The sequence below is a fragment of the Mustela nivalis genome (assembly GCF_964662115.1).
Source record: "Mustela nivalis genome assembly, chromosome: 2".
Taxonomy (NCBI): domain Eukaryota; kingdom Metazoa; phylum Chordata; class Mammalia; order Carnivora; family Mustelidae; genus Mustela; species Mustela nivalis.
Window position 1 is genome coordinate 55835506 of NC_139021.1, and position 17799 is coordinate 55853304.

General features: G+C 41.3%; 3 protein-coding genes across 9 annotated transcripts in view; 2 read left to right on the forward strand and 1 right to left on the reverse strand.

Annotated features, from left to right (window-relative positions):
- The window catches only part of ZFHX4 (zinc finger homeobox 4), a 177815-nt gene extending 174001 nt beyond the window's left edge, over positions 1-3814 (reverse strand). For 3 of the 4 annotated variants that reach the window (XM_082719473.1, XM_082719474.1, XM_082719471.1), the window contains exon 1: positions 3488-3814. The gene's annotated coding sequence lies outside the window, so the exon portion shown is untranslated. Of the gene's footprint in view, positions 1-1152; positions 1374-3487 lie in introns of those variants that run through there. The other variant, XM_082719472.1, reaches the window with a different exon arrangement.
- The window catches only part of LOC309859068 (uncharacterized protein), a 40488-nt gene continuing 24469 nt past the window's right edge, over positions 1781-17799 (forward strand). For 2 of the 4 annotated variants that reach the window (XR_014308527.1, XR_014308529.1), the window contains exons 1-2: positions 1781-2044; positions 12199-12405. Coding sequence is in view for 1 of the 4 variants with exons in the window: in XM_082719476.1 (XP_082575602.1) it covers positions 12303-12405; positions 16188-16247 (163 nt within the window). In the remaining 3 variants the exon portion in view is untranslated. Of the gene's footprint in view, positions 2045-12198; positions 12406-16187; positions 16248-17799 lie in introns of all 4 variants that reach the window. The other 2 variants (XM_082719476.1, XR_014308528.1) reach the window with 2 other exon arrangements.
- On the forward strand, positions 2159-3486 carry LOC309859067 (uncharacterized protein). Its single transcript, XM_082719475.1, has 2 exons — positions 2159-2320; positions 2506-3486. The coding sequence occupies exons 1-2, from the start codon at positions 2300-2302 to the stop codon at positions 2947-2949; spliced, it is 465 nt and encodes a 154-aa protein (XP_082575601.1). The 5' UTR covers positions 2159-2299; the 3' UTR covers positions 2950-3486.

Genomic DNA, 17799 nt, shown 5'->3' on the forward strand with positions numbered 1-17799 from the left:
AAATGTATTATCTTTAAGAAATAATTGTAAAACCTCAGGGGTTTTCCAGTTAATGGAAGGGAGGCCAAACCACATCAGATTCTGAAATGCAACATTAAACCCTTGCAATCAACAAAACCACCTCAATTCTCATCCATCCAGTGGAGGATCTAATATTGTTATTAGAGATAATCAAATTTCATTGTGTAAATTTAGGCTCATGGTCAGAATGAAAGCAGTAAATTCTGCAATATTAAACAGTGATTTTTTCAGCATCCTTTATGCTTTCCTTTGCTGGTGCAGCATCTTTTAAAATAATCCAACTAGGTCAAAATTAATGAACAGATTTGGGCTCATTTCCTAAAAACTGTGAAAGATTACAATAGACCTGAACCATGTTTCCTTCATTTTTAACTTTCAGTGGCAACTTTCACTTCCTAGACCCACAGTCCACTCTCCCTGTCCTAACCCCACAGTTGGTGCTATTGCTTTGACTTACACAGCTGGTTTACCTGACCTTTCTTTGTTCCTTAGGTACATTTCACTTTTCAGATTTATGGTATTTCACCCATATTTCATTGGCTCTATCTTCGCTGCCATAAAAAAGAGAACACTTAAATATTGAGTTTACTTTTTTAAATCCAAAAGCAACCAACTATTGAATAAATACACAGTGATGCTCTCTCCTCAGTTTATGCCATAAATATTAAAACCATTTAAAAAAAATAACTCTATAAACCTATGATCCCCACACTGAAGCCAGGTGCAAGAGGTTAAAACAGCTGGCTAGCCATCTTTTATTTTTGTGTGCCTTCCTGCTGATTGAAACCGCAAACACTGAAAACTATCAAATATTCCCTTAAAGATTTTCTTTTTTTAAGAAGAGGAAGGAAAAAAGAAAAACCTTCATTTTCTATAATATGCTCCTTTGTGGAGAAAAAAAAAAAAACTCTAAAACACAGTCACAGAGGTAGTGAAATAATTCAAATATCTCCTTTCTGTTGTATTTAAACCATCATTTCCCACAACTTCTATATACAATTGTTTTTAATTCTTTAGTTAGAAAAGAGAAGAGAGAAAGAGAGAAAGAAAGAAAGTCTGAGCTTGCTCTGTCAGTTTTGCCAGTAAATATAAAGTAAAACAAATGTTGATGGCACCGAGAGTGTTACATACCCGGGCTGTGTTTTTGCATTGCTCTCAATGGAAGCGATCGATGCCCGTGTCACTGTCGCGTCCCAATCGCAGCCAAGTCTCAGCCTTAATCTAAGCAACACCCGAAAAGGCAGCGGCAGCCGCAGCCTCTCCCTGACTCTTCCATCCATCCACCCAACTAAAAATATAATACTACATATGAGCTTTAACCACTCCACGTTTATAGGGATCAAGCCACTGAAAATCCAGGAGAACACAATAAAAAAAAAAAAAAAAAAAAAAAAAAAAACCCTCCTTCTGTCTCGTGTCTCTCTCTCTCCTCTCTCTCTTCCTCTCTCCTCTCTCTCTCTGTCTCTCCTTTTGCCATCTACATGATCCTTGATTAAACATGGAACAGAGTTATTAAAAAGGGGGGGCGGGTAAGGACTCAAGGAGAGGAAATGCAACTGTCAGAAATCGGGACCGCCAGATTTCCTGGTGAACCTGCCTCTGTCTGAGTCAGTGTCAATCCACCATCTTCCGCCAGTGAACTTGTCTTTGGGTTTTTGTTTGGTTTGGGGGGGTTGTTGTTGTTGTGTATGTGCTTTTTTTTTTTTTTTTTTTGGAAGGGGGAGGGGAAAGGCAAGGTGGGGGCTGGAGGTAGGGGGGGAGCAGGGAGAATGTGTGTGTGTCTGTGAGTACGTGTTGAGTGTGTGTATGTATGTGTGTGTAGGGGTCGGGATGGGGGGGGGGGTCCGTGTTTGCGATCTGAACCTTTGGTACCTACAAGGAGGGTGTCTCACCGAACGGTAGCTAAGATCTCACCAGAACCGCGCGGAAGTGAGGAGTCGCGGCCAAAGGCGCCCGCTGGAGCCTCCTCTCTGGGCCGGACCCCAGCCCGAGCCGCGAAAGGAGCCCCCCGCCCGGATCACAGGTAACAAAAGAAATACAAACCAGTGCACCGTCTTCTGTGGGGGAAGGGGGCCAGGATGGGAAACCCTCAGTAACTTGGGCATCGGCAGAGAAACTTTATACAATTCCATGAGAAATTTTATTATTATTATTTTCTGATAGAAGAGATCCGAAAGAATAGGGGGAGGAGGGAGTGAACTAGAAGTAGAAGGAAGGCGAGACCCGACGCATTCCAGCCCCTCTTCCCTTAGCTGCTCCCGGCCGGAAGGCGCACTTGATGCGGAGAGAGGCGAAGAAGGTGAAGTTCGTTTTGCAGACATGGAACCTCTTTGGGGAGGGGGGGCAGGGAATAAATCCGTTCTCAGAGCCGGCCACAGCCTCCCCCCTACACACACACACACACACACACACACACACCCTTTGCCCTCTGCCAAAAGGAAAGGAAAGATTCTTGACCCCAAGCCGCTGGCATCTACCCTCTAGTCTAACGCACAACCGGCAGCGAAAGCGCCTGGCGAGAGCTGCAGCCGCCTCCCGGGTCCCTGGCCCCAAGGCCCGGCGTTCCCGCCTCCTAACGGACCTGCCTTCCGTTCGCCAGCACCCGAGTCCGCGCCGCCCGCGCCGCCGGGAGCAGCCCTCGGCTGTGCCCGCCGCCCGCTCCGGCCGGCGGGTGTCTACCTGCTGCCCAGCCCCTGCTCGCGCCCCGGCCTCTTGGAACACCCCCCCTCCCCCGCCCAAGGCGTACAGATCCCCCGTCCTCCGCCAGTCCCGCGCACTAAGCGCCCTTCGGGGAACTTGAGAGAGGAAAGGGTGGGGGAGGTAAGAGGAGGAAGGAAAAAGAGGCTGAATAACGGGGGTGGGGGGTGTAAAACAGGGAGACAGGGGCTTCAAGCCCCACCGACCAACGTCCAAACTTTCCGAGGATGAGTGCAGAGAAGGGGTCATCCCGACCGGGGTGTGGGGGCGCGGGGCGAGCGGGGACCCCTGGCAGTGCCCGCGCCGCTGCGGAGCTGACAGCTTCCCCGAGCCGCGAGAACGCCACAGGCTCGCGGTGGAGACAGAACCCGAAAAGACAGGGAAAAGGAGAGAAAACTGCTCGACGAAACGTGAATGATCCGCCACTTCAATCCAAAAGTTAAATCCTCCAAAACGCAGCCCCCCCAAAGAAAGTGGAAAATCAGGTCCCTCTGTGCCCCCTCCCTCTTTCAGCGGAGCAAATCCTTGAGCCAAAAAAAGGGGGAAAGAGATAGAAAAGGGGGGCAGAGCGGAAGAGATGGTCGGGATGAGGGGATGTGTGCGAGAGCGAGCGAGAGCGAGCGAGCTAGGGGCAGAGAGGGAGAGAGGCGGAGAGGGAGAGAGAGGGAGCGAAATATCAAAGATTGTGCAAGATCAGGCTGGAAAGATAATCGATACTCGACCTAAATTTAACACAAACTACTCAATAAAAGTTAAAGAAAAAACTTACTTTCCATTTCCCCTGCAGTTCCTACTCGATCTTCGCCTCTTTTTTGTTTTGCTTTTATTTTACTTACAGCTGATCACATCCAAGTAAAACGAGAGGGTTCATTAAAAAATAAAAAAATAAAAAAATAAAAAAATAATCCTCGAACTTTATTGGGTGAAAATAAAAACGCTGAAGCAGAAAGTGGGGGGCATGGAGCGGTCCTCGGGGGTCCGGGAGGAGTTAAAGCATGTGCCGACCGCGGTCTCGCTGTTTGGTTGTGAAGGGGTTGGGAAAAGGAGGAAAGGAAATGAAAATCCGATATGTCTTTATTCTGCTAATTATTATCGTTTTAGCCCTGTTTAAAAAAATGGCTGATTAAGTTGAGTGCGCATGTCTTTGTGTGTCTATTCCCGATATGCACTCTGGGAATGAGAGAGGAGAGTGAGGGAGAGGGAGAGGGAGAGGGGGGAGAGAGAGGTGTAATTAGTGAGGTGATCAACATTCCCCAGACTGCAAATGACGCGCAGCCCGGACTCGGAGCAGCCCGGGAGCCTCGCGGCTTCCAAGGCTCGGAGCGCTGCGGCGGGAGCCCGGGACGCTGCGACCGCGGAGAGGGCAGGAGATGGGGATCTCCGGGGCTCGCACCCCACGCGCCCCTGCGCGCGCGACTCCCAAACTTCATTAGACACACACACGCACACACAACCACACACACAACCACACACACACACACACACACACACGCACACACACTCTCTTTCTCTTCAGCAAAAAGGGAGAGAAAATAAAACATAAATACCGCCAAAGCAATGCCCTTTAACCAGTCGAATTTTTCTTTTTATTTTAATGAAGCAAAGTAATTATTATCGGACCAAAGATTTGTTTACTAGGGAGCTTTAAGGACAATATTAGAGGAATGAAGAGATTTTTTTTTTCCCTCTGCCTAATTTATTGTTGCATACAAGAACGCATTTTAATGGAGAAATGCGGAGACTGAGCAAATATGCAGATGTATGTAAATAAAGGGTGCCTGGCAGTGTGCAAACACCGCCTGGCCCAGCCTATTTCGAAGGAAGAATTGCACTCTGGATCTATAGACACCTATTTAAACACGGATCTTTTGCTTGCACAGGCAGGAGAGAGGACCCAGGGCATGGTTGATGCAAGTGGTTAGTTGAGTCAAAGTAAACTTTCAAATGAGAATAAGTGATGGGTGCAAGGGTGATAGTGGGGATATATGGTTCTAGCCTTTATGTAATATTTTTGAATATTTTATCAGAATTGCTTAAGTTCAATGTAATAGCTTTAAGAAGACTTAGAGGGGAAAAAGAAACCTTTCATCTTGCAAGTCTGTTGAATTATCTTTCTTGAAGCACGTTATGATGAATTTTAAAACCCCACTACAGATCTCATTAGAATGAAATATACTTGGTATTTTCTGGTGCAAAATTTAAGGTGGCTGATTCTCATTTGAAAATCTAATTATCTCTTCCCAATATTACAGATGTGAATATGAGTGACACTTTCATTAAAAGATAATTAACTAAAACTAGGAATAGACATACTTTTAAATACCCCCTACTGAATATCTGAATATAGAATATATATATATATATATATATATGTGTATGTATATGTGTGTGTGTGTGTGTATTCACACTATCTCTTGCTGCTCAGATAGCATCTTGATATACTGCTACACTATAGGTCACAAGTAGACACCATCTATGCAATATTTCAAAAATAGGAATTCTAGAGAGAAGGTGAAAGTACAAACCAAACAATCTAAAAACAAGAAATACTTGTAATGTCCAGCTTCGTGGACAGGTGAGGTGTCAGCTGCCTTGAAGCTGACAGGTCTTTGAAGTTCTGGATCACCAGGATCTGCTTCAAAACCTTGTCTTAGGCCTTAAGCACCAAATCTACCAAATACCAACAAAAAGGTTTATCGCAGGACAACAGACACTGCAAACAAGCATCTTTCTGGCCCTGAAACATTGTGTTATCAGGGAACATTTGGAAAATCCTAGAACTGATGCAAATGGCATGAAAAACCAAACAAAACACCTGGGAGGATCAAAGCATAGTCCTCAAAAGAGCAGACCTAGGCCCAAATCAGAAAAGCTGGTTGCCTACAGCAGCTGGCTAAGGTTACAATGAAAGTCCAAAGGCTTGGAGTAGAGAATAAAACCTAGATATGGTCTTTATTAAGGGGGGGGGGGGAGCAAATCACCACCTTAGGAATCTGAAGTCTATGTATGTACCAGTATAGTGTAAAACAGGGCTACTAGACGTTAACAGAAAGAAAATCATCTACCTCTCCAAAGACTCCATTCTATTTTAAACTTGTTTGGGAAGAAATCTGCTCAAAGTGTATGGCTTTCTAAGATTTTTAAGTTACTTTGTTTACAATCTTACCTATATACAGCCACTGTATCATTGCTGTGTCTCAGTTGAGTTTATCCATATGCTTTAAGAAACATACATGACCACCGTGGTAAAATTTTAATTCTCTGTAACTTGCAAGTGAAGAAGGTGTTTATGTAGCGTTGCTGTTTACAGAAAAACACCCCAGAGAGCAAAAATTCTAGCTTTAAAAAACTATTTGAGGTGTGTGTTGGGGAAGGGGGTGGGGACTTTTAAAAAAGACTGAGGGGAAATGAAGGCAGGGAGACTTTCAGGTTCAAATCAGAAAAGATCAAGCCCTTTGCGGGAGAGGGCTCCATGTACAAGCTCACTGATGGAAAAACCATTTCCTGCGATTTCAGACGGGTAAATGTGTATGATGAAGGAAACACCTGAGAACAATAAGTCTGTTTCAGGCTCAGGTGAAGAAAGGGGTCTATTTCTGGCATGGAAGAATAGGGAAATGATGATCATTTCGTTTTCAAGTTCTCCTTTATTTCTTTTGCCTTTTTCTCCCTGAAACATCATCAATAACATTAATGTCATTAATGTCAAAACACCAAACGTCAAGTCAGGAAAACCATTTTAAAAATTTGGTGGCTATTTCTTCTCTACACCCCCATCTCTCTCTTGTCTTGGAAAATACATCCCTGTCTTTTCTTGGAAAATCTCTCTCCTCTCTCTCTCTCTCTCTCTCTCCCTCTCTCTCTCCTGTGTGTGTTGGGGGGGGGGGGCGGTTATTGAATTCTAAGTAAGAAAACAAAAGGAAGGAGGATTTGCAAGAGGAGCGCCCACTTTTGCAATCCCTCTGCTAGCGAGCCTCCCCCCCACCCCCAGCCTGTGTGTGTTCTTTTTAATCATCTCTTTCTCATCCTCTTTCACCGCTTTCCTAAGAAGAGAAGCTGGGGTGAGGGTCGGGGGTTAATGGGCTGAGGGGATGGGGCAGAGAGGGACTAGCACGGAGTCAAGAGTTTCCTCCCAGGCTCGGCCTTGGAGCGCGCCGGCGCGAGGAGGGTAGCTGGGGAGAAGCGGCTGCGGGTCTGCGTGGGGTGGGCCCGGAGGCGCAGAGCGCGGCGCCGCGGGCAGGGGCGCGGCGAGGCGGGCGAGCCCGAGCCCAGCCCGCGGGCTGCTCCCGGGCGAGGGCGCGATCTGCCCGGCTCGCTCCGGCTGCGCCCCGGCCCTTGGCAGCTTCCTTCTCGGCCCCTCGCTCCAGGAAACCCAGCTGCTCCTCTCGGGTCTCAGAGGACCCCTTGCCGTCAACCTTTGACCCTGTCCCACCCCACTCCCCCCGCCCCCATTCTGCTGTCCCTAAACTCTGTGCGAACCCGCCGCCGCCCTCAAGGAAGGTTTGGCTACTTTTTATTTCAAAGTGAAAGGAGCAGAGGTTTCCCTGCCGCACGGAGAACTTTTCCTACACCCTCTTCTACACTTTCCAGGGCTACCCCAGCCGAGCCAAGCCCATTCCGGGGCACTCGGACCCTGAAGCCGAGCACCCAATTGGGGGAGAACCAAAAAGGAATGCCAGGTGGTTAGGTGTTGAGTGTTGGAAGCAAGGAGTAATTAATTCTGAGACAAAAGATAATTTCCACTTTCAGACTTTTCCTCGGTGTATTTTATTCCCCAAATCTGTGCCGCGGACACTCTGGACTTTACAGTCGCTTTAAGGAGCCCTCCGCTGTCTGTTCCCGGATTCCCCCGCCCTGCCCTCACCAATTCAGTAACAAATACCCCACCTCCCTCTCCCTCACGTCCCGCCAGCTCAAGACCAAGCCCAGCCCAAGGGGAAAAGGTTCCCAGTCTTTTGACCGCGCCTCCGGGGTCTATAGATGAGCTCAGTTTGAAACGAGGTATTACAAGATTTCAGCGTTAGGAACCCTTTATATCACCACAGACACTTTCAGATCCTCAGCCCCCCTCCTCCTCCCCTCTTTTTGTTGGGTCTTCTGCACCCGGGGGCTATTTAACAAAGGCAGTCTGTTAACTAACATTTTTAACTCAGCAACTCCTTTCCAAAACGCACTTAAACTTGATACCAATGTCTGTCGTTTTGTGAGTGGGGAGGTATGGATGTGTGTGTGTAAAGGGGGAGACGTGAAGTTGTCAGTGAATCGGAAAGTGCAGGGTTTATTCGGGATGGTGTCACAAATACATTATATTTACAGTGAAGTAATTCAAGAAATAGTGTGGAAGAGTGCCAAATTTCATTACCATGAAAAAAGTATCTTTTTCTTGAGAACTCACGAAGCGGGGAGGGGGGGATTGGAAGGTTAAAATATGACATAACACCCAGAATGGACACTCTCTTTGATGGTGAGCATGAGCTAGATGAAATGAAATTCAAAAAGGAAAGACATTTTAAGTGTGTATGTGTGTGCAGCATTTGTGGGCAGTTAAATCTGTGGTTCACTGATTCTTTCCCCTCCCCCAACCTGGTTCTTATCTCCTTTGTGGTCTTTTTTTTTTTTTTTTTTTGCCTTAAAGATGCCCCCATCTTGATCCCGGTCTCTATCTGTACTTCTGTATTTCTGTACGTTTCTCGCTTTCTAACTAAAGTCCCTCTTTGGTTTTTATTGGCAGTAAATCTGTTTTACCACCCCCCCCTTGGTGGTACTGACCTGGTTCAACGTGTGTTGTGGGGGGGGGGGCAGTCATTATTATGTAAAGTTAGGCACAGGTAAGGTTTGGAATGGGGAAAAGGGAGGAGTTATAGAGGGTCTGATCGAAGAAGAATTAAGGGAGTGGAGAAGGAATGGGGGAAGGGAGAGAGAGAAAAGTCAGACACCCTATGGCTTTTCTGGGGTCAGGGCTCAGACAGTGCTGTGACCTCCTTTCCCTCTAGGCAACCAGCCCAGTGTTTATAAACAAAATCAGATGGGACTCTCCCGAAACAATAGCACTTCACTAACTTTACTAGCACTTCTACAGCTCTTATGCAAATTAATAAGGACTCTTTATCACTTACCTCTACGCAACCCCAACCCCCTCAGCACATGTATTCACACTTAACATCACCCAAACCAAGGATCACAAGCACACCCTTCTCGAAACACATGGAGATATTTCCAGCAAACATATCCAACAAAAATTTTATGTTTCTTCTGGGGAAAATCTCTAAGAGACAATGATGCAGATGGGAAAAAATAGGTAAGTGGGAAAAGAAAGAAAACTGAGATTTCACTGAATTGTAGATTAATTTGTGATCTTTTAAAACATAAAACATCTATATCTAGTCAAGGCAACGCTCTATAGACAATATACTTAACACTGGTCACTGAATAGAATTATTTGAAAACAGGACACCATGTTCATCCTAATATCCACATTTCCAAGACAAAAGTGCAGATCTTTATAGTTGAAGAAAAGCCACCACCTCTGTATGTAACATCCCTAAATATTAGACACAAAAGCACCATTAAATCCTGCAGCAAACAAACAGCCCATATGATCTAAGTTACAAAATGTATAATTAAATCCATCTTCAATTACAGAAGGTAGCTAGCAGAAACTAAATCAAAGATTTTGAAACAAACGTTGTTTGCCAAGGTACAGAAATGATAGCTTTACATTATATTGTAACCAAAACTTCATTTCAGGAATAAATTACAAGACAGGGAAAAAAAAAAGGTGAAAGAAAAAAGAAGAATTAAATGATTTCAAACTTTTGCTTTAAAATGATTATCAGTGAAAGTCTAAGAGAAAAAGGTTAAAGAAAATACCTCAGAGCAAAAAGATCATCTCCTTTTCTTCTTTGTCTATCAGTCCCCTGTTAAAGCATATGGAAAATGTTTTCAAAATGCCCAGATTTGGCACATTGTCATTGCAAAGAGAAGAGCGCAGTGATGCTGTTAGAGAAAATGGGAAATAAATTCAGGATTGGGTGCTGCCTCCTTCAATGCGGATTTATCTAAGTTTAATTTAATATTCCGCAATCACTGAATGATCGCATATAATTCACCAAGATTTTAAAGGGCTTTATTTAAATACCTTGAGCAACAAGAAATGAAATTTAAACCATTGCAGCCATTGCTTATTTTTTTTTTATTTTCCTATTAGAAGAACTTTAACTGGCAATTTCTAATAATAAAAGGAAAAACGATAAAGGTTTGGATTTTTTAAAGGGAGAATGTTAAAGGAAAGCATTAGCTTTATTAAAATCATTCTGAACATAAAATCAAAAAGCACAAAATGGTTGTTTGTAAAACACTAAACCTTTAATCGATTTTATTGGCATTCCGATCGATTAGATAAACGGAAATCTATAGCAAACATCAAAGCATTTAAAACATTTTCTCTATCTCATTTATAAACAAAACTTTTCTTTTCAGCAGAAAAAAATGATTATCAAACGACTAACAGGAAATTCTTCAGATATCAAATTACGATAATAAAATTATTTCCACATGGAAAGGGATAATGACAATGATGATAGTAATTACAATAATGAATAATTCAACAACCCTTTGACATGTATGTTAGAACCTCCAGCACAAACCTCTCTAAAGGGACGGGTACTTTAAAAGAAATACTTTATTTTTTTAATTGAAGTATATTTGACAATACTTTATTTTTAGAGGAAATATTTTTTAAAGATAACTCTGGGGGAGTAGTTTAGGTGTGGCTGTCGGACTCGCGTTAATTTCCCTGCAATTTCAAAGGAGTCAATTTTCTCGCGGGTGTTTTCCTTCCAAATTGATATTTATTAGCAAAAATTAATATGCAAATGTCATTGAGCCCTTCCAGGTTTGCAAACTTGTATCCGGACCTGTCTTCTACTTATTCTAAAAGGTGATTCTCAAATCATAGAGGGGGGCGAAGACGAGACTCCCCCAACCTGAACGTGATCACACATTTGGTCTTTTAAGTGAAGGAAACCAATTTATTTGGAGATATGAAGACTGCTATCCAGAGAAATGCAGCAATCAGAGCTTATGGCATTTTAGCTGCAGCAAAAGGAAGTGTTGCTGTAACGGCTATTACGTTTATTTGTTAAAGAAAATCAATGAAAGTGGCTGTAAAGTAGTTAGTGAGGCGTGTGTTTGGGACTCGCGGTGAATCGCGACTCGGGCAGGCTGGAAGAGCAGCTCCTCTTCTTGCCAGAAAAGTCCCCGCGTCGCCCCGAGCCGGGGAGCGGGCTGCGCGGCACCTGGCTTCCCACTCGCCGGTGCTGCCCCGCGGTGCTCTCTCTGGTCGACCGCCTAAGTCGCTCCAATTCTCTGCCCTTTTTGCCCTCTGTCCTAGCAGTCGCTTCTTCCAGTAGACTGTGGTGGCCTTCCCACGCCCTCCCTCAGCAGCACACACCTTTTTCCTCCTTTTCTCTTACTGACTCGGGTTGCTTCCTCCTTTACGCTACAGGTCTCAACTTCTGTACTTCCTTTCCTCCTATTGGAATCTCCTCCTTCTGAATCTCGAAGTCTCTTCGGTGAATCGCGGAATCTTTCTTTCCTACCCCGCCCCTCCCCCATTTCTCCCTCCTGCCAATTATTTAGCACCCGGGTCTTCTTACCCTCGCACTCCTATCCTCTCCTCCAGACATTCCAGAGAGTTCTCATCACACCAGAATGCACTTTTTCTCCTCCTCCTCCTCCCCTTGGATTGGGAAGTGTGTGTGGTGTGTGTGTGTGTGTGTGTGTGTGTGTGTGTGTGTGTGTGTAAGGGGGCGCGCGGATTTTGAGTTGAACTCCCGGGGGTTTTATTCTATTCTTTTAACAGCTTTACTTTCTCTTTTCTTCTTTGCGTAACCTTTACCTACCTACTAATTTATAACAGAAGCGGTTTCTTTCCCTTTCATTTCCTAGTTTACGGTTTCCGTCTGGGGCTGTGCATTGCACGGGAACCCTCTGGCTCCCCCCTCCCCGGGCCGCCCCCGCCGGCCGCCGGCCCAGGCAACTATTTTCCTGTACTTGGTTTTGGTCTCATGGCACTTTCTTTCCTTGGAGTAAGTTAGTTTCCATGATTTGAAGTTCTCCGCAGAGCGCCTCTTTGTCAGGCTACCTCGCTGCCCAAATAAAGGGTGGGGTGTGGGGGAAGGTGTATCACCCACTTAAATCCCTTTTAACAAGCGTTTACTCCCAGTCCCACCACCCGCCCAGGTAATGTCTTGTGTGAATAACAACGAATTCTGAAAGATTTTCCATCTCTGCGCGTGCGGATTGCTTATGAGTTATTCCTGAGAGGGTCTCAGACCCCTCCCTTGTATCTTCTGGCTTCCAGTGGTCACCGTTTCAACCTCCTCCCACCCCTCTTCTTCTTGCCCCCCTCACTGGCCGCCCCGGCTGCGGGTGGGGAACGCAGTCTAAAGACCTCGTCCTCTCGCTTCTTGTTTCTAGCAGCTGCAGCTGCCGCTGAAATTCGCTGTGGCCGCTGCCTCTTCCCGCTTTAATCCCAGACCTCCAGTCATTGGGCAGCTCCTCAGAGGCAAGAAGTCAACACCATGGCAACCCGACAAGCCTATCAAATCACGGGCTGGCGTGACAGCAGCAACACTGCAGGCAGAAGTGGGCTGGGCGGAAGAGCAAAGTGGCCACTGCGCTCAGGTACACAGTCTGGGAGTGGACAGCAACTGTCAGCCTCCACGTTCCGGCTACACAGATGTGCACCACCCAGTTCACAAACCTACCCATGTCCCCTAGTAGGTTTGGAGGAGGGGGGTGCGGAAGAGGAGAGGGGGAGGAGGAGGAGGAAAGATATATAGAGAAGTGGAAGAGTTTCGGAAGAGAGTTTCAAGCTAAAAGCAATCGGAGCCCTAGATACCGTAAACTAAAGATAACTTGTGCCCCATTAGTAGATGAAACCAAGTCACTATAACCCTCAGAACCAGATTTAAAGAGTTTGCACAAAGGTGTGGGATTTTTCTTCATTGGTTCTGTCAATTGCTTGAGCAACATTAATGCAACATTGTGTTCTGGAGTTTCAAAAGTATAAAAGGAGATGTTACATTTTTAACTTTTACTGTCTGCCAGTGTCCAGTCTGCAAAAAATACAGCTGGATATCAATTTCAGCTAAGCTAATTGACTGCCTTGGAAATGACCTAAACTTTACCTGAAACTGTCTTAGCCTTGGTCTTTCCTAAAATGTGTGCTATGTGTCATGTGTGTTCTAGATCTTCTCTAAAGAGAAGAAAACGAGGAGACTAGGAAATCCATGCATTCCTCTTGGGCCTACTTGGTCTTTGTATTTCCTAATTTTCCTTGAGCCCCCAAGTGCAAATAGAAGACAGGACTTTCATTAATAATTGAGAGCACTTTGTTAATTTACATGGTACAGTTTGAAGCTGAATTTTTCTTTTTCTTTTTTTTATTTTAAAAGCAAATAATGTTTTTAGAAATGTGCAACATATTTCTTATTAACTTATGCAAACATTTGAACAACAATATAGGATGCTATCACTGACCATATATTGACCTCTATCACTTATCTCAAAGTTGATTTCTGAATTTGAAAGCACAAGTTTGTTGAAGTTATATAGGGTAGAAAGAGAAATCCATTTAATAATGAAGTTAATGAGTCATATTGAGGGAATCTTGTATGAATTCTAAAATGTACCTTTGAAAGTCCACTCCACATAAACACAATTCACTGAATAAACAATTGTCATATTGATCTAACATTTTTTTATGAAGAGGCTCTCAGGGTGTAAGTATTTAAGTTATACTTGGCATGCATAAAATACTAGAGACCTGGAAAGGGTTCTCAAAACAGCAATTGCAGTATTAAGCAGAATAGGGTAGGGAGCCAATTTTTTTGGCTCTAAAGAGAAATTCAGGGAAATCTTGAACTTCATTTCCTTACTTTCTCTGTATTTCACTGTTGATGGATCCTAATATTAAAACAGTACATTTTCAAAATATAATTTATTATATACCAAAAACAAGTATAATAACTGACACTGGAGAAACAGGTCATGATATACTAGAGAAAACTTTTGGATATAATGTGATTTTCCTTGCAGTGAAACTCTAATAACATTCTGGTAGCATTTTCTCTTTCTGTGCTACTCTGCAGAGTTGTTTGATGAAGAACGGTTAAGGACAGAGAGCTGAAAGTTTCTTGTAGTTTTTAAATGGTTACGTCAGTGCCAAGTTATCGATATCCTTGAATGTTTTTGGCTAATTCACATTACATCTGACATGTACTGAGTATTTACAGTGGGAAATGTAAGAAGAAACACAGTACTACAATTTCAAATTAAAATGCATATATTTTATATATTATCTTTCAGAACCAAGCTTGTAAATATAAAATGCTTTTAAAGAGAAGTTAAATGAAGTATACAAAATCTTTCAGTATATTTTGACTTTGATAAGTATAAATGAACACAGGAGATATGACAATATTTCAAAGTTTATTATATCATTTAATAAATAGTGTACCCGGAGCCATTGAAAAATTTTAAATACCTTAGGATCTCTCATATTATTTGTGATGGATGTGTAATTATACTCATCAAAGACATGAACAGATACCATCATTCAAATGTTCATCTACATGTAATATTTCTAATTTTAAAGAGTTAAAACGAGATGAAGTTAGTACAGTATATCTAAATGAAAACAAATATCTAAATGTTCTATTAGATCATTTAATCTTAGAAATTGTTATTTCTAAAGCTTGCTATGTATGGATTATTGAAAATTAAAACAATTTTTGCAAATACTATACAGACTTTTTAAATCACAAAGCAATTTTAATGTCTGCCCTTAAAAATACGCTCAGATTATACAATATATGATCACCTGCTTAAATACAGACTTATGTACGTGCCACACACATGTTGCTAGTTAGCTCTACATTCAAATCTACATTCAAATGTAAATTCAAATTTACATTTCAAGCTATTTTCTATACTTCCAGTGTTTTCAGTAAGGATGTTCTTGGAAGGAGAAAATTTCTCTTTTTTTAGCCAATAAAAATAAGACAGTGGAATTAAATGTAATTTTAATGCTAAATTAAAAAACAATCAGTAAAAGGATGCCTTGCTCATTTTCAGCAGAATGGAAACCATCTCCATAGAGTTCATTCTTGACCTTACCTGAATAAGTACTTTAACTTAAAGTATGAGATGCACCTAGAGGGGTAATACATTGAGCTTAATAGGAAGACAGTTAATAACCTTTTTTCATCCTCGTGCACTATCAATCATGGCTGTCACCAGTCTGCTGAATCAAAGCAAAAGTGTTCTTCACAGATGACTGATTAGAAACGCAAAATCACAAGATCCATCTTCATGGTCACTTTTATTATAGTCATTTTTAAACTGACAGCAACCTGCTCAGTTTCAGCACACTGGGCATCACAAATAGTGTCACTCAGGGCAGCTAAGCATGAGAAGAGGTTGGTTGGATTCTACTTAAAAATAATTAGGCCCTCAACCCTTTGTGGAACCAAGAAAAGGGTATTCCTCTTTCCAGGCCCCCATTCCCTCCTCCCATAACTTGCTCTGATTTCATTGTATCATGAGCTTACCATCTTGAAGAGAGGCAATGCAAGGCAAAGTTTTTATCCTGGTTAATTATCTAGGAATTAGGGGGTGGATCTGTCCACTTGAGAATTACAGATAACTTTTTGTCTCCTGCTTTTTGTCAACATCATGACAAACAACAACATCGGTACCCTTAGAGTTGTTAAATAGGGTTCTTTTTATATAGAAATAGGTTTTTAGACTAAGGACTTCAGGAATGTAGGTATTAGTGAGGTATTCTTGCTATAAGGGGCTCTTCTCCGTAGAAGACATTTAATAGCACCACCTGAATGCTATAGCACTGGAATTTCTGAGGTTGTAACTCTCCAAATGCATAATCTTAAAGGTGGTCAAGACATTAACAATTAAGTAGTGATATAAATTCTCGATATGCAACCCCATGTTTTCTCCTTTTCAGCCTTAGAGTATTAAAAAATGACAAATTTGAAGAACTAACAAGTAGATGTACATAAAAATCATTCTGCTAGAGGGTTTGAAACAGTTCGGTCTGAGTCAAAGGGTGAGGAACTTTTTCTTAAAGTCTTGAGTTTTATGCTACAAAGATGACTGAGCCCTTCAGATTTATTTCATGATATTTTCATGCATGGCTTTAGAATATTTTAAGATACTATAGGGTACTAATGATGCAAATATTTACATGAGGAAACATTTTAATAGACATTTAAATATGTTACGATTCATGTGCACATTTTATAGGGTTCTTATTTCATATTCAGAAAGGAAAATCCAGTTGGATTTAAATTTTAATTTGATAAGTTTAACTTAAGTGTCCTATTTTAAGTTTCTATAGAGTCATCATTTTCTTTCATCCCAAATGTTCATTTTCTTGTTAACAGCAGAACACACAGAGAGAGAGAGCGAGCGAGAGGAAAAAGAGAGAGAAAAATCTGTCAATGGTATGTCTTTATATAACACAATACATTTATATTCATTTTCAAACATGTTTAATATTTTATCTTTAAAACCTCTTTGTGAAGCCATTGATTCTTTTCCTCCGGCTCTCCCTTCACACATGCAAACACACACACACCCAAACATGCACACACACACACACCTGTGTAGCTTTATTCTGGATTATAAGAATGCTTTTCTTTTCTGCACAAAATGCATAGATAGACAAGATACATATAATGACATATCTGCACTTATACAGATTATATAATTGCATATATATAATGGAATAGCTGTATTTTCCATGGATATAATAGATGCATAAATGTACTCTCTATGTATCTGAAGGCTAATATTAATTTCCTTAAATATTGTACTTTGTTTCTACAGATATATGTATTTAAAATAAAGAAGTTGTGAGATATCCCAATTAACTATCCAGTTTGATTTTATCTTTTTTAGCTAAGTTAAATTGTCTTAGAATTTTGGATAGATGTATGTGTTAGTTGATGTTTTAAAATATTACCACATAATAAAAATTGATGATGACAGTACTAATTGATACCTTGTTCAATATGGGAAATTAGGATTAAATTAAACGTTTACATCCTTTAGAAGCTGTGTAATTACATAGATTACAATGTTAATCACCTTAACGGGTTCATATTCAGTTTACTTTAAGGATAAAAATATAATTTCTCCTAACAAAATATGTGTGCGGGAGCACGCATGTGTATAGGTGCTTAATTTGGATAAGTTTATACTTTTAAAAAAGAGAATGTCCCATCCAATTCAATATCTTGCTTTTAAAACTAGTTTTTAGTGTAAAAAATTCTTTTTGTCTAGGTTCTGCTAGCCAGAATATTTATGGAAGAGAGATTTATTTGAAATATCTGGATTTGGTGTGGCACTTTTTTGCTACAAAATAATTCAGTTAAATGATATACATGATATTGGGCATCATCTTGGTAATCTATATAAGCAGTTACACTGGATCCAATATGAATTTTTAATATGATCACAAATATGAGCATTTATAAGGCTTATAAAAATTATAGATCTAGTCAAAATAATTTTTTTCCTTTGTATTTTAGAAACGTAAATAATTTTTTCCTTTGTATTTTAGGAACTTAACCAAAACTACTTTTAAAAAAATTAGTTTGTTTTGAAAGTTACTATGAAACATCTTTGTTTGACAATTTTGTGTTTTGACATCATTTGAAAACAAAACTCAGATTTTAAGCTTCATGGATAATCTACAAAGTTTTTTGGGAAAAAAAATCAGCATCTTAATTTATGTGAAATGTTGATCTATTTTGTTGCTGTTAGTTTTAAAAACCTGTATTGTTTTATGTGCATTTGCTTTCTTGAGAGTGTTCTTATGTTTAAGTGACTATGTAAACCATATAATTTTATTGAATATAAGACTATCACATGGTAAACGGACTAGTGTAAAGATTTTATAATTTAGTTGTTAGAGATACACTTAATACATAAGAACATATTCATCAAAGAATATTTTGAACAAAAAAAGATTAATAATGTTTATCTATTTTA